Genomic DNA, 25,033 nt, shown 5'->3' with positions numbered 1-25,033 from the left:
TTCATATAAATAAAAAAACAGCACAACACATGTCAGCGCAGCCTGTGCGATGATTCTTTAATGATGGGATGAATTCCAGTGAGTGTGAGGATTGTCACTGATATCTAACAGGGCATCTTGCTGGGGTTAATATGAACAGACTAAATAATGACATACCACCATCAGGGAACTGTTTTCATACCAGTGTGACCAGTTTATTTACTGCAAGACCAGGAAAAAACTTCTACCAATGTGAAACAGAGAATTGGTGAGGCTGTCATCGCCACACATATTCCTTTTTATATTTTACCAGAGGTATTAAGACTTTTTAGAGGACACATAACAAATATACAAATATTATACATGCACAGCATTTACAATGTTTGCCAGAACATGAATACATGTCATCCCGCTTCTGGAAACAGGAGGAGGGGGGTATTTACCCCCCCAATTAAATCTTTAGTCCCCCCCAATATCCATGTAGATACTCTGTGATTTTCATGAAAATACTTACAACTAAATACAATAAAATAGTTTGACTATTTAAGGAATATGTACATATCACATCGAAGTGAAATGAAAATATAACAGAGTTTTTTTTCTTTAAGTGAATATAGGTATTGTTAGAGTTGTCTAAATATAAAGGGCAATGCATGGTCCTGCATTTAAGTCTAACAACAAACTATACAAAGTAGTATAACCCTCTCTGGAATCATATTTACTGAATCATCATTCAGGAAAATAACCTGATTTTTCACCATACATTCTAATTTAAAAGTGATTATAAAGTGTTGTATTTTATAAATCCAGTTCAGCAGTTTAGTCTTATAACATTATGACTTGTTTAAACAAAAAAGAAAAAAACCCTGAGTTCTCATGAACTCACTTCATTTCCTGTATAAATTAATATTTCATTCACTCTTCACAGAGACTACACCTGAATCTCACACTCCATCTCCTCCTCTTTGTCCTCCTCTACCTCTGCTGCAGCTTCCTCTTTTCCTTCTGTGTGCAGCTCAGTGTGGGTTTCCACCTCTTCATCCGCCCTCCCCTCCTCATCAATCACCCCTGCTGTCCCTTCTTCTTGTTCTTGTGTCTCCCCCACCTCTGCTTCTCCATCCTGGGCACGGAAGATCAGCTCTCCTTCCTGGATGACTTGTTCAGCCGTGGGTTGCCATGTTGTGGCAGAATCCCCCTCAGCAGTGGTGGCTGTGGTGTATTGGTAGAGGTCGGAATCTGCCTGAAACATGACCAAGGCCTGAGCTGTGTGGATGCGCACGTGCTGGGCGAGGGAGCTGGCGTCCAAGAATTTATCACCACATGAATCACACGCGTACAAGATCTGGGTGTTGGGGTCTGTGAACAGAAGAAGAATTGACAGAAAGAATTGAAAGAAGTTCTCAAACTGCATTCTCTTTAATGTCCGACATCTCTGTCAACCTCTATGTCTTTTGATGAAACTATTGTGTATTTTTAGATTTAGGTCGAGGAACATTTTATTATTATTATTTTTTTAGCTCAAAATCTTATTGGTAAAGGTTATCCCTAGTCATACATTGTTTTCTTAACTGCTGTTTCCAAGGTGAAGATTTAACTTTGAACCTCAGCTTTTATGCAGCATGGGGAAAAAAAAGTCCTTTAAACGCTCAGATAAAGTTTAGCAATAAGCCACGAGAGGCCGTGGATTACAGTGATTTTAAAGAGTTATGGAACGTTGTTAGGCACGACGCGGAGCCACAGGCCTGTGGTTACCAACTCCTCTTAGGTCAAATGTTTTTTTTAACATTCAAGCCCAGGTGGTTATCATCACACCATGCTACACAATACTATGAAAAACCATTATCCTCCAAACCTATGATGGTTGTATCATCTGAGGATTTCATGATGTAGTTATTAGGTTTGCAGCTTTTCACTCATCCCTGGGGGGCTCCTCTGTGTTCACAGATCAGGGGACTGAAATCTGGCTGGTCAAAAATGAGCGGTTCCATCTCAAAATCAGAGGGTGGAAATGCAGCACAGTGTGTAATCATGTATTTCCTTTCAGTCTTACCTGCTTCTTGCACTTTCTCGACTGCTTTGGTGATTTCAGCTTTCAAAGCCTCTGTCTCGTCTGCAGTGGCCACTGGCACTACTGCAAACAGACACACGACACAGAATAAACAAACACTTTCATCTCCATGCTTCTTTTATGACCTGCTCAAGTTTAGAGTGATATGTGCAAGATTAGTCAGGATACTGAAAATTCACTGACCTGTCAGCTGAGCTACAGCGCTGGCTGCCAGGGCCTCATTTGCAAGGGTGACGATGTCTTCTGTGGTTACGGTGACTATGTTGAACTCGCTGTCAGAGGTGGCTGCCCCTGCACACCCATCAGCACCTTCGTCTGCGCTGCCCCCAGCTACCACCAGCCGCTTCATGCCCGCCTTGCCGTGGTGGACGGTTTTGACGTGGGAGCGCAGATTGTCCACCCGGTTGAACCCTCGGCCGCATTTATCACACAGGAAAGGTTTCTCCCCTGAGAGAGAGCCGGATGGAGAAAAGGAATCAGCTGAAGATTTAAGTGTGAAAGCCGTGAGCTCAGAGACAGAGGGAAAGTGTTGCACTCACCTGTGTGAATGATGATGTGCTTTGACAGGTCTCCCACATTAACAAATGCCTTGTTGCACATCTGACACTTGTGCGGCCGGACATTGTCGTGATGCCGAATGTGATTGGCCAGTTGACTGGACTGCACGAACCTGACCAAAGACAGACAGAAAATGCATTCCTGGTCTTTATTCCTACATTTTACCTGGCATTTGCTTTTAGCAGGTCAGTTCACAAAAATTCCAGAAGAACACATATATTCTCTCTAACTTCTAGCTGCAGCTTTTGTGTAGAATTTCATGGCAGGATATTACTTTTCAACTGTAGACCAGCAAGCCCCTACATGTGATCTGTGATTCACACTACACAAGATAAAGCTATAATCCAACAGTTAATGTTCTCTGCTCTCTCTTAAGATATTTCCAAATCTTCTTGTTGGACAGTCTCAGGTTATAATGCAGGTGCAAGTGAGTTTGAAAAATGTGCCTTCTGTAACAGCACTGATGTATCTGCTTGCTGACCTTTTGCCACAACGATCGCAGACGTAGGGCTTCTCTCCGGTGTGCTGGCGGACGTGAGCGATGAGCGAGCTGGCCTGGGTGAAGGCCTTGCCACAGATAAGACACACACAGGGCTTCTCTCCTGTACAATATGAATTAAAAGTCTCGGTATGGCAGGATGTAGATAATATTTGTGTGGGGTTTGCACAATTGCAGATTCTCTCTGAATGCTGTGTTAGTACCTGTGTGGATGCGTTCATGCCGCTGCAGAGCTCCGGGGTCACTGAAAGCTCTCTGGCAGTGCATACAGATGTACGGTTTCTCTCCACTGTGGACTCGCAGGTGTCTCTTCAGATTTCCTTTAAAGCAGATACCATCATACAAAGGTTAGGTCAAATGCTTCAAAGCTAAGATAACTACAAAATCAAGTTGCTATTAGATAGCAGTTCACTCCACATTAAAATGGTCGATGGTCACCCGCCCCAGGTCAGCTCTGTATCAGGAGGTGATTATACAGTAGTGTATGTTTCAAGGATGAGTCCATTTAAAGTTGAAACTCTGTGTTCAAGGTGAGTTTGCATGAGCAGTTAACTGTGTCCCTGTGTAAGCACTGTGCTTACACCGTAGCATCATACTAACTTAAAAGTCCCAACCCCAAAGACAATTTACAATCATAAAAAACGTCAACCTCAGCATAACATATAACAGAAATAAAAAGAATTCAAGAAACATATGATCTATACTGGCTTCTTCTTACCTGAGGTAGTAAACTGTTTGCCACACTCCTTGCACTTGAGAGGCCCGTCTGCAATATGGATCTTCAAATGAGCTTTCAGATTGCCCGGCTAAGGAAAGCACAAAGCCGGGTAATGAGTAAACACACTAAACACTGAAATAAAAGGGCTTTCTTGGCAATTTTGTCTTTCTCTCCCTGCATGTCTGATTCCACTGACTTGATTACCATCATGCAGAGTTTGATAAACTGTTTGCATTAACTACACCAATCCTCATATGCATTGCCTTGGACCCATTTCAGCCATGCTGCAAAAATCTTGGTTAAATAGCAAATTTTCATTGCCTTTGCACTTCCCCAGGACAAACTTCTAACAGTGATCCTCTGCTCTCAACGACAAGGCTGGAAACTTGAAAAATCTTGAAAAATCTCTATATACATAGTATATATATATATATATATATATATATATATATATATATATATATGCTACAACACTTTCAGGAGCATGTTGTTACCTGGTTGAAGCGTCTGTCGCAGTAAGAGCACTTGTTTCCCTTCTCTGTGTCATGCGTCTCCAGATGTCTCATTTTGGCAGTGGGGTCAGAGAAGGACTTCTCACAGAAGTCGCAGTGGTACGGCTTCTCGCCGCTGTGCACCAGCTGGTGACGCTTCAGATTGCCAGATGTGGTGAAGAGCTTTCCGCACACTTCGCAGCTGTACCGTGCTTCGCCTGTGTGGCGTTTGCGATGCAGGTTGAGCAGGCTGATCTGGCGGTAGCTCTTCCCACAGGTGGAGCAGCAATATGGCTTCAGAGGGCTAGGACAGGACAAAAAGAGGAATTTTAAACACAAACTTGACAGAGCTCAACAGACAGGTGACGGCAAACTAGACTAGGTAATTCACCTGTGTGTTTTCTCGTGAGCTTTACAGGCTGCAGGGTCGGAAAAGGCCTTGTTGCAATCCCGACAGCTGAACGGCTTCTCTCCTGTGTGAATGCGCATGTGTCTCTTGAAATTACCAGTGTGGGTGAATTTCTTCCCACAGTCCTGGAAAGCAACATGAAGAGTGAGCTGACTTAATATTTTTATGGAAAGATTTGAATGCAAATGTGACCAACATTTGCACAGCTCACTGTGCCTGGGCTGATAATATAAGACAGCTACCTCACCTCACATTTGTGCGTCACGGAGCTGTAGGGCTTTGACTCGGACCGGCTGCTCATAGACGCTGACTGAGTCTGTCTCCCATCTCTCTCGCTACCCGAATCGACTCCTTCCTCCAGCTGGCTAACCTCGTCATCTTCCTCTCCAGACCCCTCTCCATCATAAGCGTCCCCGTCATCATTCTCTCCGCAGATGTCTTCCTGTTCTCCGGTCACTTCGACCGGCTCTGCCACCTTCTTCTCAGTTTGTCCCTTTGATGCGCCTTCTTCCTCTGAGTCATTTTCTATGAGGGCGATAATAGAGAACTCTTGAAAATCCAAACTGTCTGAAGTCTTGACTGGAATTGCAATGGGTAGAATAAGAGAGTCTTTTAAAACTGCCACCCTGTCACTGATACCTGGAATTGAATGTAAGACTAAAGCTAAAGAAACACTAGGATAATTAAACTAGTTCTATTAAAACCTTTTTTGTATGTATCAATTTCTTTGACTTTCTCTGTCTGACTTTCTCTGAAAGCGCAGAAGTAAGGGCTGTTGTTTGTGTTGCTACAGCAGAGAAAAACCAGCACAGCCTGCTCACCAGGTGGGAAGTTTCGTCGAGGAGGTTTTCTGATTCTTCTCCCCCGAGAGCTCATGTAGGAGGAGCCGCCAGCAGATTTCAACTGTGACTCTGTGAACAAAGAGAAAATATATTTTAGGTATATTGGTCAGACAAACAAGGTTATTACAGGTTTGCATTTTTCATTACCTTTTATTTTATTTTATGTAAGTTTTGACTTTTTAATTTCCTTTTAGTTAGTTTTCAGAGTGTTTACTAGTTTTAGTTTTTATATGTAGATTTAGTTTGTAAAGTGTCAGAAGTATGTAGCTACATATACATACATAATACATGCTGGAGGACTGTGTAGACATGGCCTTAATAATCGCGTTTCCATTCAGGTAAAATGTAGCCGCAGGGTAAGCTGCAGGACACGCCCTCTCAAATCAGTATCATCGATGCAAAGTGAAGATAGCGATTTTATTCGATTTAAAGTTTTTCATTTAAATGTCTGGAAGAGCTCAGTAATAAAATTGCAAAATCATATTTCAGTTGCTTTTTGTGAGTTGATGTATAAATATATGTCACTGATTATGTCAAATAGGCAGATTATATCGTCCCTTATCAATCACAGACCCCTCAATTCAGTCAGATCAAATCATATCATGGCAGCCTTTGTTATGTCAGAGAAAAAACATATCGTTGTCAAAACAATCAAGATGATATCATATTGTGAGAAACCGTGAGACTTACACCCCTTATAGCATGTTATAGCTAAAACACTAAAACTGAAACGATTTCACGTTTAATTTTATTTTAAACCGTCTTTAACACAGCAATGTAGCTTTACTTTCCAGTTTAGTTTTAGTTTATTTACTTTAAGTTCACTAAAAATACTTTCCATATTTTCCAATATTTCTCTGCGTTTTGGCCTTTTGTCCACAAAGAAAGTTATTTTTGCAGGATCCCTTCCAGGGTATGGATGTTTTCAGTGTGTGTCGACAGGGAAAACGTGTGCCAGTATCTCCTTTGTGAGAGGACATTCTATAACTTTGTACTCACTCGGCGTGTAGTCAGCATCAGTCGGGTCATCCTGAAACCCAGGTGCATCTGGTGCAGCACATTCTTTCACCTTCACAGAAGTTTTCTTCTGAGCAGAAAGGGGGGTGGTTTTGGGAGGTCGTCCTCGGCCTGAGTGGGGCTGAGAAACGGTCTGTTGTGTTTCAGTGGAGATGTCTTCCTTTATATCTTCATGACCTTGTGTGGGCTCTTTATCTTCTGTCGGGGTGCCGGGACTCTCCTGTGCCTGGGATGCTACTTCTGCCAGTTCACTCTCCAGCTTCTCTCTCTGCTCTGCTACACCTCGTTTTTCTTCTGCTTTATTTGGAAATAAAAAATGGAAATTTTTCAGTAGAACATTACTGTATATCATGCTCCATATTTCATACTAAGAATGCAATGTAGAATTGAACGTTCAATTTGGATCTAATCAGGTGGCTTATAAAAAACAAAAATATGTAGATGAGTAGATGATCAACTTGGCCCAAAATGTGGTTTCATGAAATTATATCATAATCATCATATCAGAGAAATTCTTCACCAGATGTGAATTTTAATAAAATCTTAATATCAGCTTAATATAACAACAACTTTAAAGCTCTTTTTTCAAATGTAGAATGCTATCTGTAATAACGAGTGATACTAAGAACAGAGAGTTATTAATATAAACTTAGGAAACCTTGTGTTATGGAAAGTGATAGTTAAGATTAGATTAGAAAACTTTATTAATACCCAAGGGGAAAATACTTTGCCACCAGATAAAACACATACATCCACTAGGTTAAACCTATTAGCTGGTTAAATTCATTCAACACAGAAAACGCATCTCGTTAACCTGCACTCACCAACGTTGAAATCCAGTGTTATGAGGGACGGAGCTGGACTTGCTATCAACTGGTACGCAGAGCAGGCATTTACAATTTCTTGCATCTGTAGAAAGTTAGCAACAGCCAGCACATCTTCTACATTCTGTGGACTTAAACTCAGCTTGGCTGTGTACATAAACTCCAGGACCTGACCCAATCCTGCAATGATAAGCAACAACACAGCAGGTCCGGTTATACAGCAGTGATGGCGGCGTACGTTTACTACTGTTTAAGTAAAGCACTGTGACAGTACGCAAAGCCAGAGCTCTGGAGATGAAAAGCACAAAATAAGTTACATGCATAATGTCAAAGTATACAGAACTATGTAAGCCCACCTGCTGCATTGCTGATGTCCAGATGCACCACATCTTTTTGGTCCAGAAAGAGGGTGCGGAAGTAGACACTGCAAGCTGCCAGCACAGCTTTGTGGGCCTTGAAGTCCACCCCGTCCACAACAAAGGTGCAGTCACACAGCAGGCCCTGCCGGCGCTGGCGGTTAAGCTGTTCCAGAACCTTCCCACTGTGCCATGGGAACTCCATCGTCCTGAAGGCTTGAGGACGGTGGAAGAGGCTGGCAGGTGGGCACTGGCTCTGGACAGCTGACAAGCAGGAAGTCACACATGGCAAATTAACAGGAAAGGCTCAATAGGCAGATCGTCAGCTTGACCAGTTCGTCTTTACACATCGGCCTTTCATTAAACCCTTTGCTATGCAATCTTTTTGGTTACCTTCTTCAGGTAAAAACGTTTTAGTGCTAGACCTAATATTTTTCAAAGCACTGGAACGTCAAAAAATACATATATTTTTGCAAGAACAATAGTGTGCAAGAACCGTGTTTATTTGCAACATTTGGCCTACTTGTCCCTACGCACCGGTCTTGTGAAACAGATGAGCAAAGTATTCTTCTGTATTTTAATTAAACACAACTAATCATTCTAGTGTGAGCTGTGAGTGAAATGTGAAACTAAATACAGCTATCAGCCTTTAAAAACAATGTAACTGTCCAAAGTTCCACGGTATAAAAAAGTCAGGACAGAAATGTTTATCTGTAAAAAGAAGTAAATTATTTCAATGTTAGCCAAAAATAAGTACAGTGCTCAAACGTAACAACAGTCCCATTTCTAACTATCCTAATTTCAAACTGTGAATAGGAACTTTTGTATCTGACCACTTTATAAAGGTTTGGGAAAACAACGCAGCTTCATCCTGCAACCCACTCCTCTTTACATGCAGTGATGGAACATTAGAAGAACTTAGAAAACACTATGTTTTCTTAGAACTCAAACTACGAAACACTTATACAAGTACAGCTCAAAGGCTAAATAAGACAGAAAATAAATTGGTAACTATTTTCATGCACAAACGTTTCGTGGTTCCAGTTTCACAAATGTGAACCAACGAGGGCCCAACCGATGTGGGATTTTTGAGATCAATGCTGAGTTTAGAGGGTGCTGGTTGATATAGTAAATTTTTAAGCTATAACGTCAACTATATATGACTCTGCAAAGGTACTCAGAAGGCTTCTTTCTAAAACATAACATTACATTATTAAGAATATTTCACATAATAATAATAATTATTATACAATGTATTGCATTGTCAAGCAACACTGATAAAAAATAAAGAATAAACAAAAAACTTAAATTGCAAAATAGTGCTGTGTGTTCAGTATCAGTCATTTGCGGACTGTTAAAATATATAATACACAATTATCCTATAAATAGCTTTATGGCGTTGTTGTTTTTGCAATATATGCTATGTAATAGTAGAACAGGGGACATGTTAATACATATAATACGAAGTACACTTTTATTATTATACGTAACCTACAATACTGTTGCTTTAGAAACATTTTTAATGCTGTCATTTGTCTTGCAACAGAGTAGCGTATGTTTAGGCTGTGATATTAGTGTTTTTACGCCATCCACCACTTTACATCGGAAACGATACTTAAATATGTATTGAAGCAATTTGTTAAATACGTAATGTGTGCATCATAAAGCAAGTGGGTCTGATGTGTGCTCTTAAAGGACACCACCAGTCAAGACAGGGCTACAAGTTCAACCTTAAACTGCGTAAAACGAACAAACAATCATTGAAATTATAACTAACGATGGGACACAATGTGACCAGATAACGAACTAACGTTAAAGCACAAGAGGCGACATAAGCGCAGAATGACACCAGCATTGAGCTCCAACTGGTGCCGTAGTCGACGACATATTTTATATTACAGTAAAATATGTTATCAATGTTAATAAGGTCCGCCTGAAAGTTTTGACAGCTTGGTTTGACGGTGCCATACATCGATTACAATGCCTCCATCCTTGTAGCTTTGTTATCAGGGATTAATTCAGCGTGCCTTGACATGCATGTAGTGAAGGCACAAGATGGCGGGCCGCAGAGTCTGTCCTGTCCTCGTCCCTGGTTGTTTTCTCTGTCAGCTCGCTGATTTCGCTTCATTTCAGCGCCATTTTAACAGAAGCTAACTCCTGAATTACCTTCGTGTTATTGTGTCTTCACTCCGGGTTTAAAGTGCAGCTCTGGCGGTCATGCGGAGTGTTTCACTCAGTTAGGAAAAACAGACCCAATCGAGTTTTTCGGTGATCGATCCTGGACGCTAACTCCATCCACCGCCATCTTCCTCTCTCTGATCGATTGATAGGGACCGGCCGGATGTGTCATAGGAGCATGCGCAGTGTGGACATGTGCTGTTCTGATGATGACCATGTGGTGGCGCAGTAACACAACACTACACTATACACTAGTGAAAGTTTTTCTATTATCCTTGATGATTGGCTAGAATTAAAATGTTTTACTTTTTCCCACTTTACCAGAATTTAGTTTTTTTTTTATTATTATTTTTTATGGCAGATTTCAAGCTAGGACAGACAGGAAATGGGGTGAGAGAGAGGGGGAGACATGCAGCCAGCGCACCAGTAGCAGATTAAGGTGGTCTTGGGCCCCTAGGCTACTGTTTGTTTGGGCCCCCCACATTATTAATCATGCTGTATCAGAAAGAAACCCGCTAGAACAGAAGACGAGTCCACAACCTTGAAAAATACTGTCAATTTAGGAATTTTCTCAGAGTAGATCCAAGTAGTAGATCCTCGTCCTGTTCTTTCAGGCGTGCTTTTCTTTTTCCTGCTCCACTATCATGGTTCCTTTTTGATAATACTGTCCTTATTATTTACTGTCTAGTACAGTGGGTATGCGATCATTTAAAAACAAAACTGACCTTATGAACCCGGCCCCATGATGGCAGCTGATTGGGTAAATGTGTCCCCTATTATTCCATATAGGGACTTCACTTTTTCAATGTTTCTAAGGGCCCAAATACAAGGCAAGGGTTTTTTTTCCCCCAGTGTAGTAAATTAAAAAAAAAGAATTGTCTCGCCAATTCGGGGTCCCTGCACACCTAGGGCCCGCCTGTGCATTAACCTGCCTCTGCATGCATCACTGCCTCTTTACATTGGGCAACTGCTCTAACCACTGTTCCACCGGTCGCCCCACCAGAAATGACGTTAGACTACCTTTGTTCATAATGAATGAAAAGAAAACTGACTTCCGGTTCATATTTAATTTATTTAAGGTAGCCTATATTTTTATTTTTATCTATAAATGTGGGCTAATCTCTTTTACAGGGATGACCATGCCAATGCTGCAGCACAAAATAGTTACAGACAATAATCACAAGTAAACAGAGGAGAAAAGCATTAACTAAAATATTAGTAGATGAACAATGCAAGTGCCTACCAATCAATTCATTCAGCATAGAAAATACGTATAATGCACTTTATTACATACTTAAATTTTCTGTTTTTTCAATGAGTTGCTGTTGCAGTAGAATGTAGACCTATGGGCCTATGTTATATATGTCTTATTTCTATTTGCTCTTATCATTTCAGGACTGTAGCCTTCTGATGAATGTGTATTATGTGAACTCTTCTGAGAATGATGTTTCAGAACCTTCTTCAATGGAAGATACAAAGCGTTCATTTCAACATTATCAATGCTGTTGTAATGTGGTCTTCCAGGGACAAGCATGCCAGAATGCAAAGGCCCCAGCCTGGCTCCAACATAGAGTAAATTACAGCCACATTACAAAAGCTTCTAAATTATTTTTGCTTGAATAGAGCCTTTGAAATAATGTTCTCATGGACGCAGGACAGATGCCTCATAAATGCCTCCAAACACAAAAGGCTGAATAGAAGGATTTACCTCCCTCTTTCCAGTGATGGAAGAAATAATCAGATCCTTTACAGCAGGAAAAGTCTACCACAGCTTAATAATACTGTTTAAGTGAAGCATTGAAAAGGTTCCCGCGGTAAAGGTATGTAAGTATAATCAGGAAAATGTAGTTGAAGTATAAGAATATCGCTTATATTTTATATGTATTATTATTAGAAGAAGAAGAAGAAGAAGAAGAAGAAGAAGAAGAAGAAGAAGAAGAAAAAGAATTCCTTTATTAGTCCCACAACGGGAAAATTCGATTTTTTTTCACTCTATTATTGTTATTCATGTTACACACACACAGGCCCGAAATGCACACACATGCACACGCAGGACCTTTATACATGCAATTAATGGAGAGATGTTAGAGCGAGGGGGCTGCCAGTGACCAGTGCCCCGAGCAGTTGTGGGTTCGGTCGCTTGCTCGACAGCACCTCGGCAGTGCCCAGGAGATGAACTGGCACCTCTCCAGCCACCAGTCCACTCTCCATTCATGGTCCACACAGGGACTCGAACCGGCGCCCCCACCATAACAACTCATGCACTAATGTAAAAGCATTTTACTGTTGCTTGAGGTTGAGCACATTTTGAATTATAAACGAATGATTATTTTCATGATGGATTCATCTTTTTTTTTAATTTTGTTTTTCCATTAATCAAATGATTGTTTGTTTTATAAAAATAGTGAGAAACGGTGGCCCAACTGTCCAGAGCCCACAGGGATTCACAATGGGTTTTGTCCAAAATAAAAAACGATTACAAAATTAAATATTAAAAATTTAAAAAAAAATTAAAAGGAAAAGCTGCTGATGTTCACATTTGTGAATCTGAAACCGTGAAATGTCTGCACATAAAAATACTTGAACCATTATCAAAACAGCCGATTCATTTTCTGTCAATCAACTAATCATTTCATAAGTTTCATAAACTTGTAAAAACCCATGATGTGTGAACTTCTATTAATAATAAAAATAGAATATATAACTCCCGGCCGACGCCTGTAATAGAAAGTTTTTGTCATCAAAAGGCTCACACACTGCCAGATGTTTATTGTCAAAGCAAGATCATTTAATTCACACAAATGATAATAACAATATACAATAAATTATATTTAACGTGGCAACCATCAATTTCAGAGGTGAGTTTCAGAAATGTTATGTTATATCCATCAGTTAATTTCTGTGTGTGTGTGTGTGTGTGTGTGTGTGTGTGTGTGTGTGTGTGTGTGTGTGTGTGTGTGTGTGTGTGTGTGTGTGTGTGTGTGTGTGTGTGTGTGTGTTTATGTTATGCAGTTATGACCTACATTGCTACTGTGTATGGTGAACTAACTATAAATGATTGTTGCATGGATGGAGGGAGGATGTAGCATGTTTTATAGTGTTTACAGTAGAATGGTTTAAGTGAATACAGGAAGTACAGGAAGTAGCATAAGAACACAAAAACTGAGAGTTGTGTGATGAGAAAAAAACGACTCCCTCTCTAGATCTTGATCTCGGTGCGGAAGGTCTGTACGAGCTCGTGCTTGGCTGGGTTTCGCCGTGCCCTGACTGTTAGGGTCCCCTCGGTGCCCAGTGATGATGTCACTGAGGTGGGGTCCACGTCCTCAGGTAGTTGGCACTTGTGCGTGAAAGTGTTCATCACCGAACCATCTTGGGCCAACTGCCGAAGACAGAATAGTAGTGAGAACTTAATGTATCGTGAGATAAATCCTGTGATAAGTGATTTATCTGCTCCACAGACCTCGAGGTCCTGTCAACACTTCCACCCACCTTTTCTGCACGAACTTCAATCTGGTTGTTGGATGTGGTGACGATGACATCTTCAGGGGAGAAGTCTCGCACGTCAACTGTGAACTGGTATGAATCCCCAAGAGTCTTGATATTTCCAGATCCGCCTGAAGTCACCACAAGATGAGACAGGATGTTAGATCACAGATAGAGACAGAAGTATATCTCTGTTTGTTTGTTTCTTTCTTTCTGTCTGTCTTTCTTTCGTTGCCAAATCATTTTCATTGAATCGTCATTTATGCTATATGCTAACAAGGTCACATCTTCCTGCTCTGATAACTGCAGATCATTAATTACCTGCAATGGTGTTTCTTACGGGGTCAGTTACAGACATGTTACAGACTCTCATCCAAAAAAAATCCAACATTATTCAGGCTTTTACTGGGTCTCTCCATAAGATGGCCATGGCTTTGATTTTTCACACTCAACCAAACGATCATTATGCTGAGATTTTATAGTATGCAGGTATTCTGGGATCAAAAGAGGTGTGATGTGTAACAGTGAAGTAGTATAGCTAAAAAAATTTAAACTGAAATTATTTTACGTTCATTTTAATTTAATTTTAATTTAGTTTCAGTTTTCAAAAAATATTTTTTGCTGCTTATTTTATGAACGACACCTTTCACATTACACCTTGATCCATTGTTAATATTAAAGGTATTGATTAGCGCAGCTTTGATAATCTGTAGGGGCTTATAAAGAATTTAATTTGATAGAGAACTATGTGTTTCCATTAATGGTTGCATACTTGAATTAAAAAAAAACCTGAAGGGGTACCCCAGGGTTCTATCTTCAGCCCTTTATTATTTTTGATGTATGACTTGTAAAAATCTTCTCCGTATATTATTTGCAGATGATATCAATCTTATAACCTCACATAAGTACCTTCTCTTTGTGCAAATAGCCTTAAAACAAGTCCATGACAGTAACAGGACACTGCAAGAAACATCTGTTGATAATTATGCAGTCTGATGCATTGTCCGCTCAGTGACCGTCTGTCCCCAGTGAGACTTCACACACAGACTGGAAATGAGTGTGCGTAGCTCTGACGTCTTTATGCAGGATAGTTTAACTGTGTGAAATCATTCCAACTGTGTGTGTGTGTGCGTGTGTGTGTGTGTGTGTGTGTGTGTGTGTTTGTGTGTGTGTGTGTCTGTGTGTGTGTGTGTGTGTGTGTGTATTTGGTGTGTACACTAGTCACCGGGCAACCATCTGGTCATTCCTTATGCAGGCGTCATTCTAGATATTCAGTGTGTGAAGTCAGTCAAGCATTCCCTGGCTTGCTCGTGTGTGTAAGTGTGCATGTACGTGTTTGTGTGTGTGTGTGTGTGTGTGTGTGTCTGTTTGTGTGTGTGTTTTGCTTTGCCTTTAGCTGCACCCACCCCCAGGCTCCTGTGCTGCACCAACAATGGCTCCAAAACAATTCTGCTCTGCCCCCGACACATGGACCACATGAACTCACAGTCCATTTAAAGTACAGATCTCACACATTCACACGTGTGTGTACAGTTCGCACATTACTGAGCTAGAGATGGACCAGACATTGTAAAGTGAATTGTCTGACCTCAAAGTCTATTATAAACAAACGTCTGAAAAACTGAAAGCCTCCAATTCGACAAAAAATACAGCCCAGACTTAGTGAAAAACACTATGTTATCTTTTTTTTCTATTGTCAAAGAAATATACCCTAGTCATAGAAAAAGAAACACACATCTAATTATGGAAATATAAAGACAACTGACAAAATATAAAAGAAGAATTATATGCATTTTCACTTATTTTTTCATTAATATCTGGAAACAAAGTATTAAGAAAGATAAATGACATGCCAATATAGACAAATATATATAAAACATAAACAACAATACATAAATACAAATATTTCCTTACTTGAATATATAAATAAGTATTAAGAAATGATCAGAAAATGTGAAAACAAATGAAATGCTTATAAGTATTATTTTATATTCAATTTATCTTTATATTTGAACATGTACTTTTTTTAAATGTATTTCTCTTTATATTTCCACATTTATTTATTTCCTTTCCTTTATGATCGTATTTATTTCGCATTATAGTATATACATTTTCTTTCTCTTATTCAGATTGATTCTTTTGTTATGGCCCTCCTTTGACTCCATACGTCAAACCATGGCTACACACTTACTTAGAAACCCATCCGTCCCTTTGCCTTTTTAACTTGTGTCTGTCACCTCAGACACATTTTATCACCATCATACCCTTTAAACAAATCCTTTCCAAACATGGACATAGGTCAACTTTACAGTCAAAGCTGTCGCTCCAACCTGCTGTTATTATCATTTCCATACCACTCTTGTTTACAAAAGAAGTAACAGAGACCTGAAATTGCTTCCAACTTACTGGAAAACCCCAAAGCGTCGCTCCCAGGCCTCATGAAGGAGCCAAAATCCTCAGCGAACAGTCCCCGGCTTTTCTCCATGTATGGGTTACAAGAGGTTGAGGAGGATGTCTGGTGGAAACTACGCTCCGATCGATAGGCAGAAGAGTTGGTCGCACTCATGGATGGCTGAGAGTTGGTTAAGGCAAAGGAGGAGAGTAAAGGGAGGGAAGAGGGAGGCGGAGAGAGTTGATTCTTCTTGTTGCTGCTCTGGGAATCTTCCAGATGCTTAATGCAAGAAATGTCACACGAAGCTCTTCTATCTTTCTTATCTTATATATATATATATATATATATATATACTGTATATTAGCTTTTTCCTGCTTGTGCCATTGGTAAAATCATTTATCTCTCCGGCAGCCACCCCTCAGCCCTTATATACTGTAGGTCCCATGGGCGGTGTGCACGTGTCACAGCTCATTGGGAAAGGGTAATAGTGTTCTATATTTGTCATGAGACGCACAGAGCGATGGAGCGAGGGGTCTGTTGTCGGAAAAGTTCTGGGCATTGAAGGCTATGCGGTTAAGAGCAAAGGAGAGAGCAGGATTTGATAGAGAGAGATAGAGAAAGAGCAGGGGCTGAGGAGGGCAACAGTTGTCATTGCAGACGCACCATCCCTGAAATAGCTTCCCTCTCCTTGCCGTAATTTCCCCTGCACTCCTCCATCAGTCTGTTCTGCTTTCTTCACATTCACTATTTGTCCTGAAATCGGATCCTCACATGGTTCTGCCATTAAATGGCATAGTGTCCAATGTTTCCAAAGCATCTCATTTGTCATCTGTGTATTGATTTAATCTTTCATATGTTAAACCTCTGAGCACATAACATTAACACCAAATGATTCGCTGAAAAATGCTGTGAAGAGAGGGGAGTAAAGTGAAAAGTGAAAAAGGCGCATCGCCTCAGCAGATAAGTTAAGAGCAAAACAAAGATGGAAAGAATGTGCATGAAAACAAAGCTGTCAGCGGGAGCAGGGGACTTAGTAGTGACATTGCTTTGTGGCTATTAATATCCACAGTGAGCATGATTCAACACTCAGTGCTCCCCTCATTAAAATCCATTTATGGGCTCATTGACATTACATATTTGACTTCTGCTTTGTCTTTTCAGTCAATTGAAGGGTGGCCTGTATATGACACATATGACACATAACTCATTTGACTGACAGCACAACTGCAGTGACAAACATCAAATATCTGCAGCCATCTGGGAATTAAAATTCAAGGCAGTGCTCTGCTAAAATATAACACACAAAGGTTGCCATCTTTTGTTTTGAAGTCATGTTTGAAAGGTTGCCCAGCATTACAAATGACACAAGCACTGACATGGGCTTCCAGTCTTATCAGTCTAGTGCTCAGAGTCCCTGCTGAAGGTCTAAATCCAGCCCAGCAACTCACAGAGCCTCCTCCCCTACATATTACCAGCAATCATAGTGCTGGTTCAGACGGGCCTTTTATTCAGAGTTACACTGTGTGCCAAAGCTAGTGGTAAGCCCCTTTCCCACATACACTACAAACCTGAACTTATCTAGAGATTACCGGAAAGAGTTGTATGTGTGAAAACATATCTCCAAATCAGTTGGACCCGACAACAGACTTTACTCTGCCAGCTCCCTGCAAAGTCTGTGTAATATCCAATTGAGCTCATGTGTGAAGCGAACACTTCATTGTGCGGAGAAATCACAGCCAACAAGTCGGCGTGTTGAGGATGTTTCTATCGTGCAGCTGACGCCAAACTGGAAGAAAACAAACCTCAGAGAAGAAGATGAAAAAAGGTGATTTATATGAAGATACCACCAGAATTGTCTACGTGGAGAAGCAATGAGATTCAGGAACGTCTGTGTGTAAGCGCTGATGGATAAATCATCAGACAAATTCAAGAGACATGGTTGTTTATGACCAAATTAATGACCGGCTCCATTGGCGCAGTCCAAGCCACGTCATATCTTTTGTCTAAGTTTGTCTGTTGGGAGACAAAGAAGCTCCTGATGACAACTGAGAGGTGTGTGTTGTAAAGTCACAACTTCAAAGAAATTAATGGTCTTAGTTAGGTGTCCAGTGTGATCGCCTTAATTCACATACTGTAGCTCAATGTCAGTGACTGTAGATGCACATAAACATAAGTGTTGTCTCGGCTGGTGGGAAGCAGGTTAAAAATGTTTGTCCTGCAAATTAGGTTTAGATTGAGTCAAATCTTTATTGGGGAGAGAATCATGAATAAATAAATCAAATATTGCTCAAAAATAACCTTAGGAAGGAATTATGAAAATGACAAATGTCGGTTATCTATGTTGTCTTACCAGTAACATTGAGTCACCTCTATATGTGTGTGTACGTGCATTCCTATTAGCACCGGTACACACACACACACACACACACACAGTCTGTGTCGGCCTCAGCTGCTGCGTGTTACATAATGTTGCACACAGAGATAGAGACACAGTGGCTGAGAAGGTCATTGCTCATTGCTCGCTGCTGAAAGTATATATATTATCTTTAAGTAGATTTTCAGCTTTGTAAACAAATGTAGTTTTACATGTATTAAAAAATCACAAGCTTCTTCTTTATGGAAATTCTCAAAAAGCTACAGTACACTGTAAACAATTGTCTTGTAAATTAACAGTAAAATACTGGCAGCAGGGTTGCCAGCATTCTACTGTTAATTTTACAGTTCACCTACTGTTATCTACTTTACAGTATGTTACTGTGATAAAAACCACATACTGAATTACAGTACAATCCTGTATCTCCTTGATTTCACAGTAAAATACTGACAGCAGGGTTGCCAGCATTCTACTGTTTATTTTACAGTTCCCTTACTGTTATCTACTTCACGGTGTGTTACTGTGATAAAACCTCATACTGAATTACAGTAGACTAAAACAGTATAGTGCTGAATGAATTCACAGTATACAGTACTAGTGCAAGGTAGTTGCAATATTGTTGTTTTTCATTAATTGCATTTAACCATAATCCCATATATATTATATATTCCTATGAATTAAGCGCTGTCTTCACTGTAACCTCGTTTAGCAATTTTAATATACCGTATACTGAATGAGTTAGTTAATTATAATACAGCCATTTAAAATGTGTAAAAGAAGAGACTTAGAAAATATCAATTATATAACCTTTATTTAAAAATGATCACCAACTGCAATACCTAACAGGTTAACAATTGAATAAAACAAATTCAACTGTTTTAGTGTAACTGATTTGCTTAGTTTTGTGGGCAAGAGATACTTGGTGCAATGGAGCTGAATCAGCTTGTGGCGCTTAAGGCCCTGAATAGATACAAAATTATCTGCAATGGAACACTGATTTTCAGTTAAGTTATTTAAAGTGCTTGCATTGAAACTCTGAGTTGTGCTAAAACTAACATAAGAATAAAATATAGAATAAAAATAAATAATAAATAACAATAATAATAATCCCTGCTTGTTAACTGTAGCTACACACACGTTTTTCTGCAGCGTTCAACGATATAAATATCTACGTTTTTTAAGTGCAATATAACATATTTAGTCAGTGGAACGAGAACACATACATAACTGTAAACAAAAAATGGGTAAAAACAGTGACTGCGACGATGACTCACTCACCAACCTATACAAAATTCCACTGGAAGTCCATCAGATTCTTCAGAAGTTTGGACACATGGGGTTTGACTGTGACGACTTCTTCTGGACAACTTTTCCTGTTTTCTTGGAGATAATCTTTCCCCAGCTGGACTTGGACTCTCTCTCTGGGTTGATCCCGATGAAGCGCCTGAAAACACAGCAGTCTGAGATTAGAGGGATAGCAATAATGTCTGCTACTATATAAAGAGGACTGGGTGATATGGACAAAATCAAATCAAAATACCCTTGACCAAAGACAACCCGAAAAGAGTGCTCACTCACAATTTCATGTCAGAATGACTGCTTTGAAAAAGGACTGTTAGGTAACACAAGCCTTACCTTTGAAATAACTCACGACTCCTCTTGGTACTGCAGGTTGAAGATATAGTACAGGGAAATCAGAGCAGCAAGACCTGTCACAAAGGTGGGCTGGATGCCCTCACACAACCTTCAAGGCTGATCATCCAGTGTCCAATATTCACACGCTCTTTTCCACCTGGAACGTGAAATAAGAGTAATATCAGAATTGATTGAAAATCCTGGATAAATATCTCTACTTGGAAGAACATTCATGCTTTGTTGCGATACAGAGAACTCACTTATCACGTAAAGCTCATCTGATATGAAATAGACAGTAAGTCCATTTACTGAATACATACAGAGGAGGATTAGACGAGGAGTTGCCGGTAGGGTGAGGGTCTTCTCGACGTCATCAACTGTGGCAGACAACTGTAGGGCACAGACAATTTATTCGTAGTGAGAACAGTTTCGTAAGAACTACTGTAATGGAGTTTTTTCACTCTTTTTTAAACTTCTGGTCTTATTTTTACTGACCTTTTTATCTTTGTAATTTAACTTTTTTATATGTACAGTGTCCATGAGTCTGAGAAAGGATACTTTTAAATTGAATTAATTTGTATTACTAGCTTTATTTATATTATTATTTATTCGTACTCAATAAACCAATAAAAATTAAGAAAGAGGAGACACTTATGTCTGCAAGAAGGATGAGCACATCTCTGGTATGGGAACATTTTGTGTGCCAATACACACACACACCAAAAAGAGGTTAAGCTCATGTTTAAGTGTGATTCTTGGAAATGCAATATGCACTGCGAACATTAAAAGAAAGAGCTAAGTAGTTCAAGCAGCCTCACTATGTCGTTAAGGTTGGTTAACTCCCTCTGTAGGCTAACATCAGCACATGAAATCAAACAGGTTGTTTCCAGCTTCTCATTGGTCTCACTGAACAAATAAGAACCTAAATGAATAATGTAGATATCTGCCTGCCTAACAAAAAGAACTATAAAATAGCATGCTTAATGTTCCTGCTGTAGCTGTCCAGTTACCGCATGACAAGTTAAGATGACCATATACTGATTAATCACAGTTTAACTAAAATAAAATCATAGTATGATAGCAAGCAAACATCATCAAACAAATAAAATATAGGTTAACTTACCCTGTGATTTGCTCATGAAATGCAGGATTAAAATAGATGTTCCAAGAAAGGAAAGACCAAAGTTGGCTTGATGACTCCAACTATTCCCACGTGTTGTAGCATGTCTCCTCTAGAAATACAGTAGAGTTCTGTATTTGCGCGGCCTCTCTGCTGTTGATTCTAACATCACTCCCAGAATGCAATGCTATTTACGGTTTATTACAGTATTTTATGGGAAACGGCAAGCTACCTACCAATATTGCCCAGAATGCATTGTTTTCTACAGTATAATACCTTTTTAATGGGAAACAGTATGTTACTGTCGTAATTTGGCTGTTTTCTTACAGCAATTCGTTACAGTGTACACTTACACCAGGCCAATTGAAATTTGAATCATATATTTTTTAAATGAAACTGAATACAAGTATTTATATTTCATCTTTTCTACTGCTTGTATTTTTGAGTCAGGCAAATTAGAATTGAAACAGAACAATGACAATTATTATCATTTTTTATCAAATTGAGCTACTAATAGGGTAAAAAGTGTCATGAAAACATTTTTTATCACTTGGGGGCAGCATTTCATATTATAGTAGGTGGCAAATATAGCAATATATAGTGTGTATATACATTAAGTGTGCAGCATGAAGACATGCATAAAATTAAATGTGCACATTCCTTATATAATAATGACGAAAAAATATAAATCAAAACAGTCAATCATTTCCTACTTCTGTTATTGCTCTTGCCAGTATATAGGTCTACAAGAACATCAATAACATTAATATACAAAGTACAAAAATATAGTAATAAACTATATAAACAAACTATACCTACATCAATAAACTATATAAACAGTATAAAACAAGTTACCAGTTAAAAATAGCTAAAAACAGTGTGTATGTGTGTGTGTGCGTGTGTGTGTGTGTGTGTGTGTGTATGTATGCGTGTGTGTGTGTGTGTGTGTGTGTTCAACAAAAACACTGCTAAAAGTAGAGTCTGACTGCTGCAGGAAGAAAAGCACTGCGGAGCCTCTCCTTCACACACAGTGGGTGTCTTAGTCTATCACTGAAGGAGCTGCTCAGTGATGTCAGTGTCTCATGAAGGGGATGGGACGTGTGGTTTACTGTCAGTTTGGATGTATCATGTGATCGACTGTATTAAATGCAGCACTTACTGTACGTGCCCATTATATCCAATGGAAGCCGCCAAATGGGCCACTTGTATTTGTATTGTATTTGTAAAAATACTAATTTTCAGTTAGGGGATTTGTGTGACTTAATTTGATTTGCATATCACCTTTCATTTGCCTGAAGAGCAACTTCTCAAAAATGATTGATTATGAGAGTCAACTAAAGTGCTGTTCCCATGGAAACACATTTTTATACTGAGAAAAACAGTGCGTACACATTTCCGTGGTGTAATTGTGTGAGTGTGCTCATAGCATGCAGATTTCAAATCTCTATAATAACACAAGCGCTTATTGAAAGCATGAGGGTAGAAGAAACCATGGGGAAATGAACACTGACCAAAGACTCATTTAAAGTCTGTGTGTGGGTGTGTGTTTGTTGTTTCTTAACAATGATTACCTTGACCTTGAGCAGTCTGCTCAGAACTGCAACGCTGCTTTCCAACAGTGGTTTGTTTTAAGAGGACTCATGTTGAATGTGTTTTACTGGTCCTCAGAGGCTTTTCAATGAGTCTTTGAATCCCTTGCATCAAGAAGGTTAATGAGTTTTGTTCATCCGGCTCATATTCCCAAAACATTCTACCTTACCCCCAGGTGGACTCCTATACAGCACTTAAAGTTCCTACCTAAGAGAGTCCTCTTCAAACCATCCCCAAAGCAATTTCAGTCAAAAGCAACTGGACTTGGTTGTTTGTCTAGGAAGACATTTCACCTCTCATCCAAGAAGCTTCATCAGTTCATGTACGCATCTGACCAGGCTGGGACTGGTCAGATGCGGATACATGAACTGATGAAGTCCAGTTGCTTTGGACTGAAATTGCTTTGGGGATAACGATGACCTGGACAAATGAGAACATTCACAGGCTCTTCAAACCAATTCACAATGCTGCTGAGACCAACTGTTACTAAGGAATTGGGAGAAGACTTAAAGACCTATTACACTCATTTTCATGTTCATATATTTGGGTTTCTTCTAGAACATGTTGACATGCTTTAATTTTTTAACTTTATTGTTCTCATACTGCTGATAGGTGCTGCACCTGTATTCACCCTCTGTCTGAGACGCTCTGTTGCAGCACCTGTCTCTTTAAAGCCCCCCTCTTGATAAGCACAGTCTGCTCTGATTGGTCCGCACTTCCCGATCTCCGTAAAGACTAGTATCATAGAAAGAGAAGAAGAAACGGCCCAAGCCCACCCAAACAGCACATGAGCACTTTAATTGTAGTGCCATCCGCTGGAACCCCCCAACAGCGCAGCTCCAGTTTCACTGCGCATACGTCATACACCCAAAGCACCGCCATCTTTGAGTGGTGTCCTAGCTTCCTTCCATGGACTCGATCTCCGTTCTGCTCACTGTCTCTCTACCACTGCAGTGGACTGACTGCCACTGAGTGTATAATGGGATTTTCTACTGTCAAAAGTCACAAATAAAGTCTTCTAAACCGAACACAACACAGCTGGGCATGTTGCAGCAGGACTGTGATACGAAATCAGGAATGAACAACACAAACAAGTATGTAGCTACATGTAGTAACCAGCAGCATGTTCTACTGGAGCTGTGCATAGTGCATGTATTTCTTGGGGGTGCAAGGCCTGCGTGCCTGGAGCAAATAACCTTATTTGAAAATCTGTGAAGGCTTGATGTCAGACCGCAGAGAAATTAGAAAAAAACTAAGGAGATCTGATCATGGGCGATTAGACTGGACTACACATGTTTAGCTCATTAAGTGAAACTTTGGTCATGTTTAGCATTCAATCAGTTCACCAGTTGATGAAACACGTAGAAGACACAGAAATAAAGGATCATTATGCCTTTATTGCAGAATAGCTTTTAGAATTGTAGTGCAGAATGACAAAGACATATTCAGGTCAGGCTGTTGTTGTTATACAGAATAACTCCTGAGCAGGGTAAATTTTTTTTTAGTTATAAGTGTAAATGAGTCAGAATTCCCAATAAATCTTCCAAGCACTGATGCCATCGAGGCCTGATATCCTGATGACAGTGGCATCATCACTGAAGACGCAACATCATCAGTGCATATTTGACAGCTCCGTGGCACAAACGAAAGATCTCTTCTCAACGCACCTCATGTCGTTGACATAGTCGCGATCTGTTGGCAGACGTTACAAAATTACCAAAAACAACACTTATTAGACTAATTTAGGATCCACTGCATGAAAAAAATACACAAGTAACAATGTATGGCTCCTGTCATTAGTTACATGTTCAACAGGAATAGATAGACATGTTACCTTGAATATGGACGGATTAAAGAATCATAAGAGGAGAATCAATAATGGATTTGTACCTTCAAAGTTCATCTCCATGCAGTGTTCCATTCCCCCAACATTGTTTGGCTCCCCTTTGCCCCACTTTTTGAAGTCAAACTTCGAGCCATCATTCCACTTCCACACACCCTCCTGAATGAAACGCCTTAACATCAATGCAAGCAAAATATTGCTCAGAAGCATCATTCATATATACTGCTTTGAAATATTTCAAATGACAGTCGATTTGTCTTTTAAGCTACTACAAAATCCCATAAATTATTAACCTTGACAGCATCAGAGCCTCCAATCCAAGTAGCTTTATCTTTGCCTGCTGCTCTTTTCACAATTTCTCTGATGAACTTGTAATCTTCGTCTGTTTGGAGAGAAGCCAGATTCGCTCCGGTGGCAATGCAAGCCGTCTAATGAAGGAAACACAGTTGTTCAAAAAATGGACAGAAAGTCACTGGTGTTAGAAGGCCTCATATGAAGAACATCAGACTGCTTCATGTAGCAAAAATCTGTTTCTGAGTTTATCTCATGAATAAAGTGTGGCAGTCGCTGTATTAGTGTTGACATTTCATATATTACCTCAGCATCAGCCCAGTCCCTTTCATCATTGTTGAACATGAAACAGCGAGGGCCAAACTG

At 39.8% G+C, this 25,033-nt stretch overlaps 2 protein-coding genes across 3 annotated transcripts; both read right to left on the bottom strand.

The window, feature by feature from the left end:
* Nucleotides 1-166: 166 nt before the first annotated feature.
* zbtb17 (zinc finger and BTB domain containing 17) lies at nt 167-10,065 on the bottom strand. Of its 2 annotated transcripts, none has more exons than XM_083920630.1 (15): nt 9,928-10,065; nt 7,762-8,025; nt 7,406-7,585; nt 6,564-6,878; nt 5,544-5,633; nt 4,970-5,247; nt 4,705-4,847; nt 4,317-4,617; nt 3,823-3,910; nt 3,308-3,424; nt 3,087-3,207; nt 2,587-2,717; nt 2,231-2,494; nt 2,030-2,110; nt 167-1,335 (listed from the first exon to the last, which is right to left on the bottom strand). In XM_083920630.1, the coding sequence occupies exons 2-15, from the start codon at nt 7,964-7,966 to the stop codon at nt 911-913; spliced, it is 2,739 nt and encodes a 912-aa protein (XP_083776756.1). In that variant the 5' UTR covers nt 7,967-8,025; nt 9,928-10,065; the 3' UTR covers nt 167-910. The 2 variants fall into 2 exon arrangements, with proteins under 2 accessions (XP_083776756.1, XP_083776757.1); XM_083920631.1 differs by having other exon boundaries at nt 6,564-6,875.
* Nucleotides 10,066-12,755: 2,690 nt separating this feature from the next.
* hspb7 (heat shock protein family, member 7 (cardiovascular)) lies at nt 12,756-16,194 on the bottom strand. The gene is made up of 3 exons (XM_083919608.1): nt 15,829-16,194; nt 13,429-13,553; nt 12,756-13,318 (listed from the first exon to the last, which is right to left on the bottom strand). The coding sequence occupies exons 1-3, from the start codon at nt 15,986-15,988 to the stop codon at nt 13,139-13,141; spliced, it is 465 nt and encodes a 154-aa protein (XP_083775734.1). The 5' UTR covers nt 15,989-16,194; the 3' UTR covers nt 12,756-13,138.
* Between the last annotated feature and the right edge of the window lie 8,839 nt (nt 16,195-25,033).

This window comes from Echiichthys vipera, assembly GCF_963691815.1.
Source record: "Echiichthys vipera genome assembly, chromosome: 9".
In the NCBI taxonomy this organism is placed as follows: domain Eukaryota; kingdom Metazoa; phylum Chordata; class Actinopteri; order Perciformes; family Trachinidae; genus Echiichthys; species Echiichthys vipera.
This window is presented reverse-complemented; position numbering and strand designations above follow the sequence as displayed.

Excerpts from the sequence above, each read along its gene's own strand:
- zbtb17 (XM_083920630.1), bottom strand. The coding sequence starts at position 7,966 with ATGGAGTTCCCATGGCACAGTGGGAAGGTTCTGGAACAGCTTAACCGC. Across the intron at positions 3,425-3,822 it reads CAAACAGTTTACTACCTCAG|GAAATCTGAAGAGACACCTG; the intron begins GTAAGAAGAAGC and ends TCTGCTTTAAAG. Across the intron at positions 2,718-3,086 it reads TGCGATCGTTGTGGCAAAAG|GTTCGTGCAGTCCAGTCAAC; the intron begins GTCAGCAAGCAG and ends GTCTTTGGTCAG.
- hspb7 (XM_083919608.1), bottom strand. The coding sequence starts at position 15,988 with ATGAGTGCGACCAACTCTTCTGCCTATCGATCGGAGCGTAGTTTCCAC. Across the intron at positions 13,554-15,828 it reads CGACGCTTTGGGGTTTTCCA|GCGGATCTGGAAATATCAAG; the intron begins GTAAGTTGGAAG and ends TGGTGACTTCAG. Across the intron at positions 13,319-13,428 it reads TTGAAGTTCGTGCAGAAAAG|TTGGCCCAAGATGGTTCGGT; the intron begins GTGGGTGGAAGT and ends TGTCTTCGGCAG.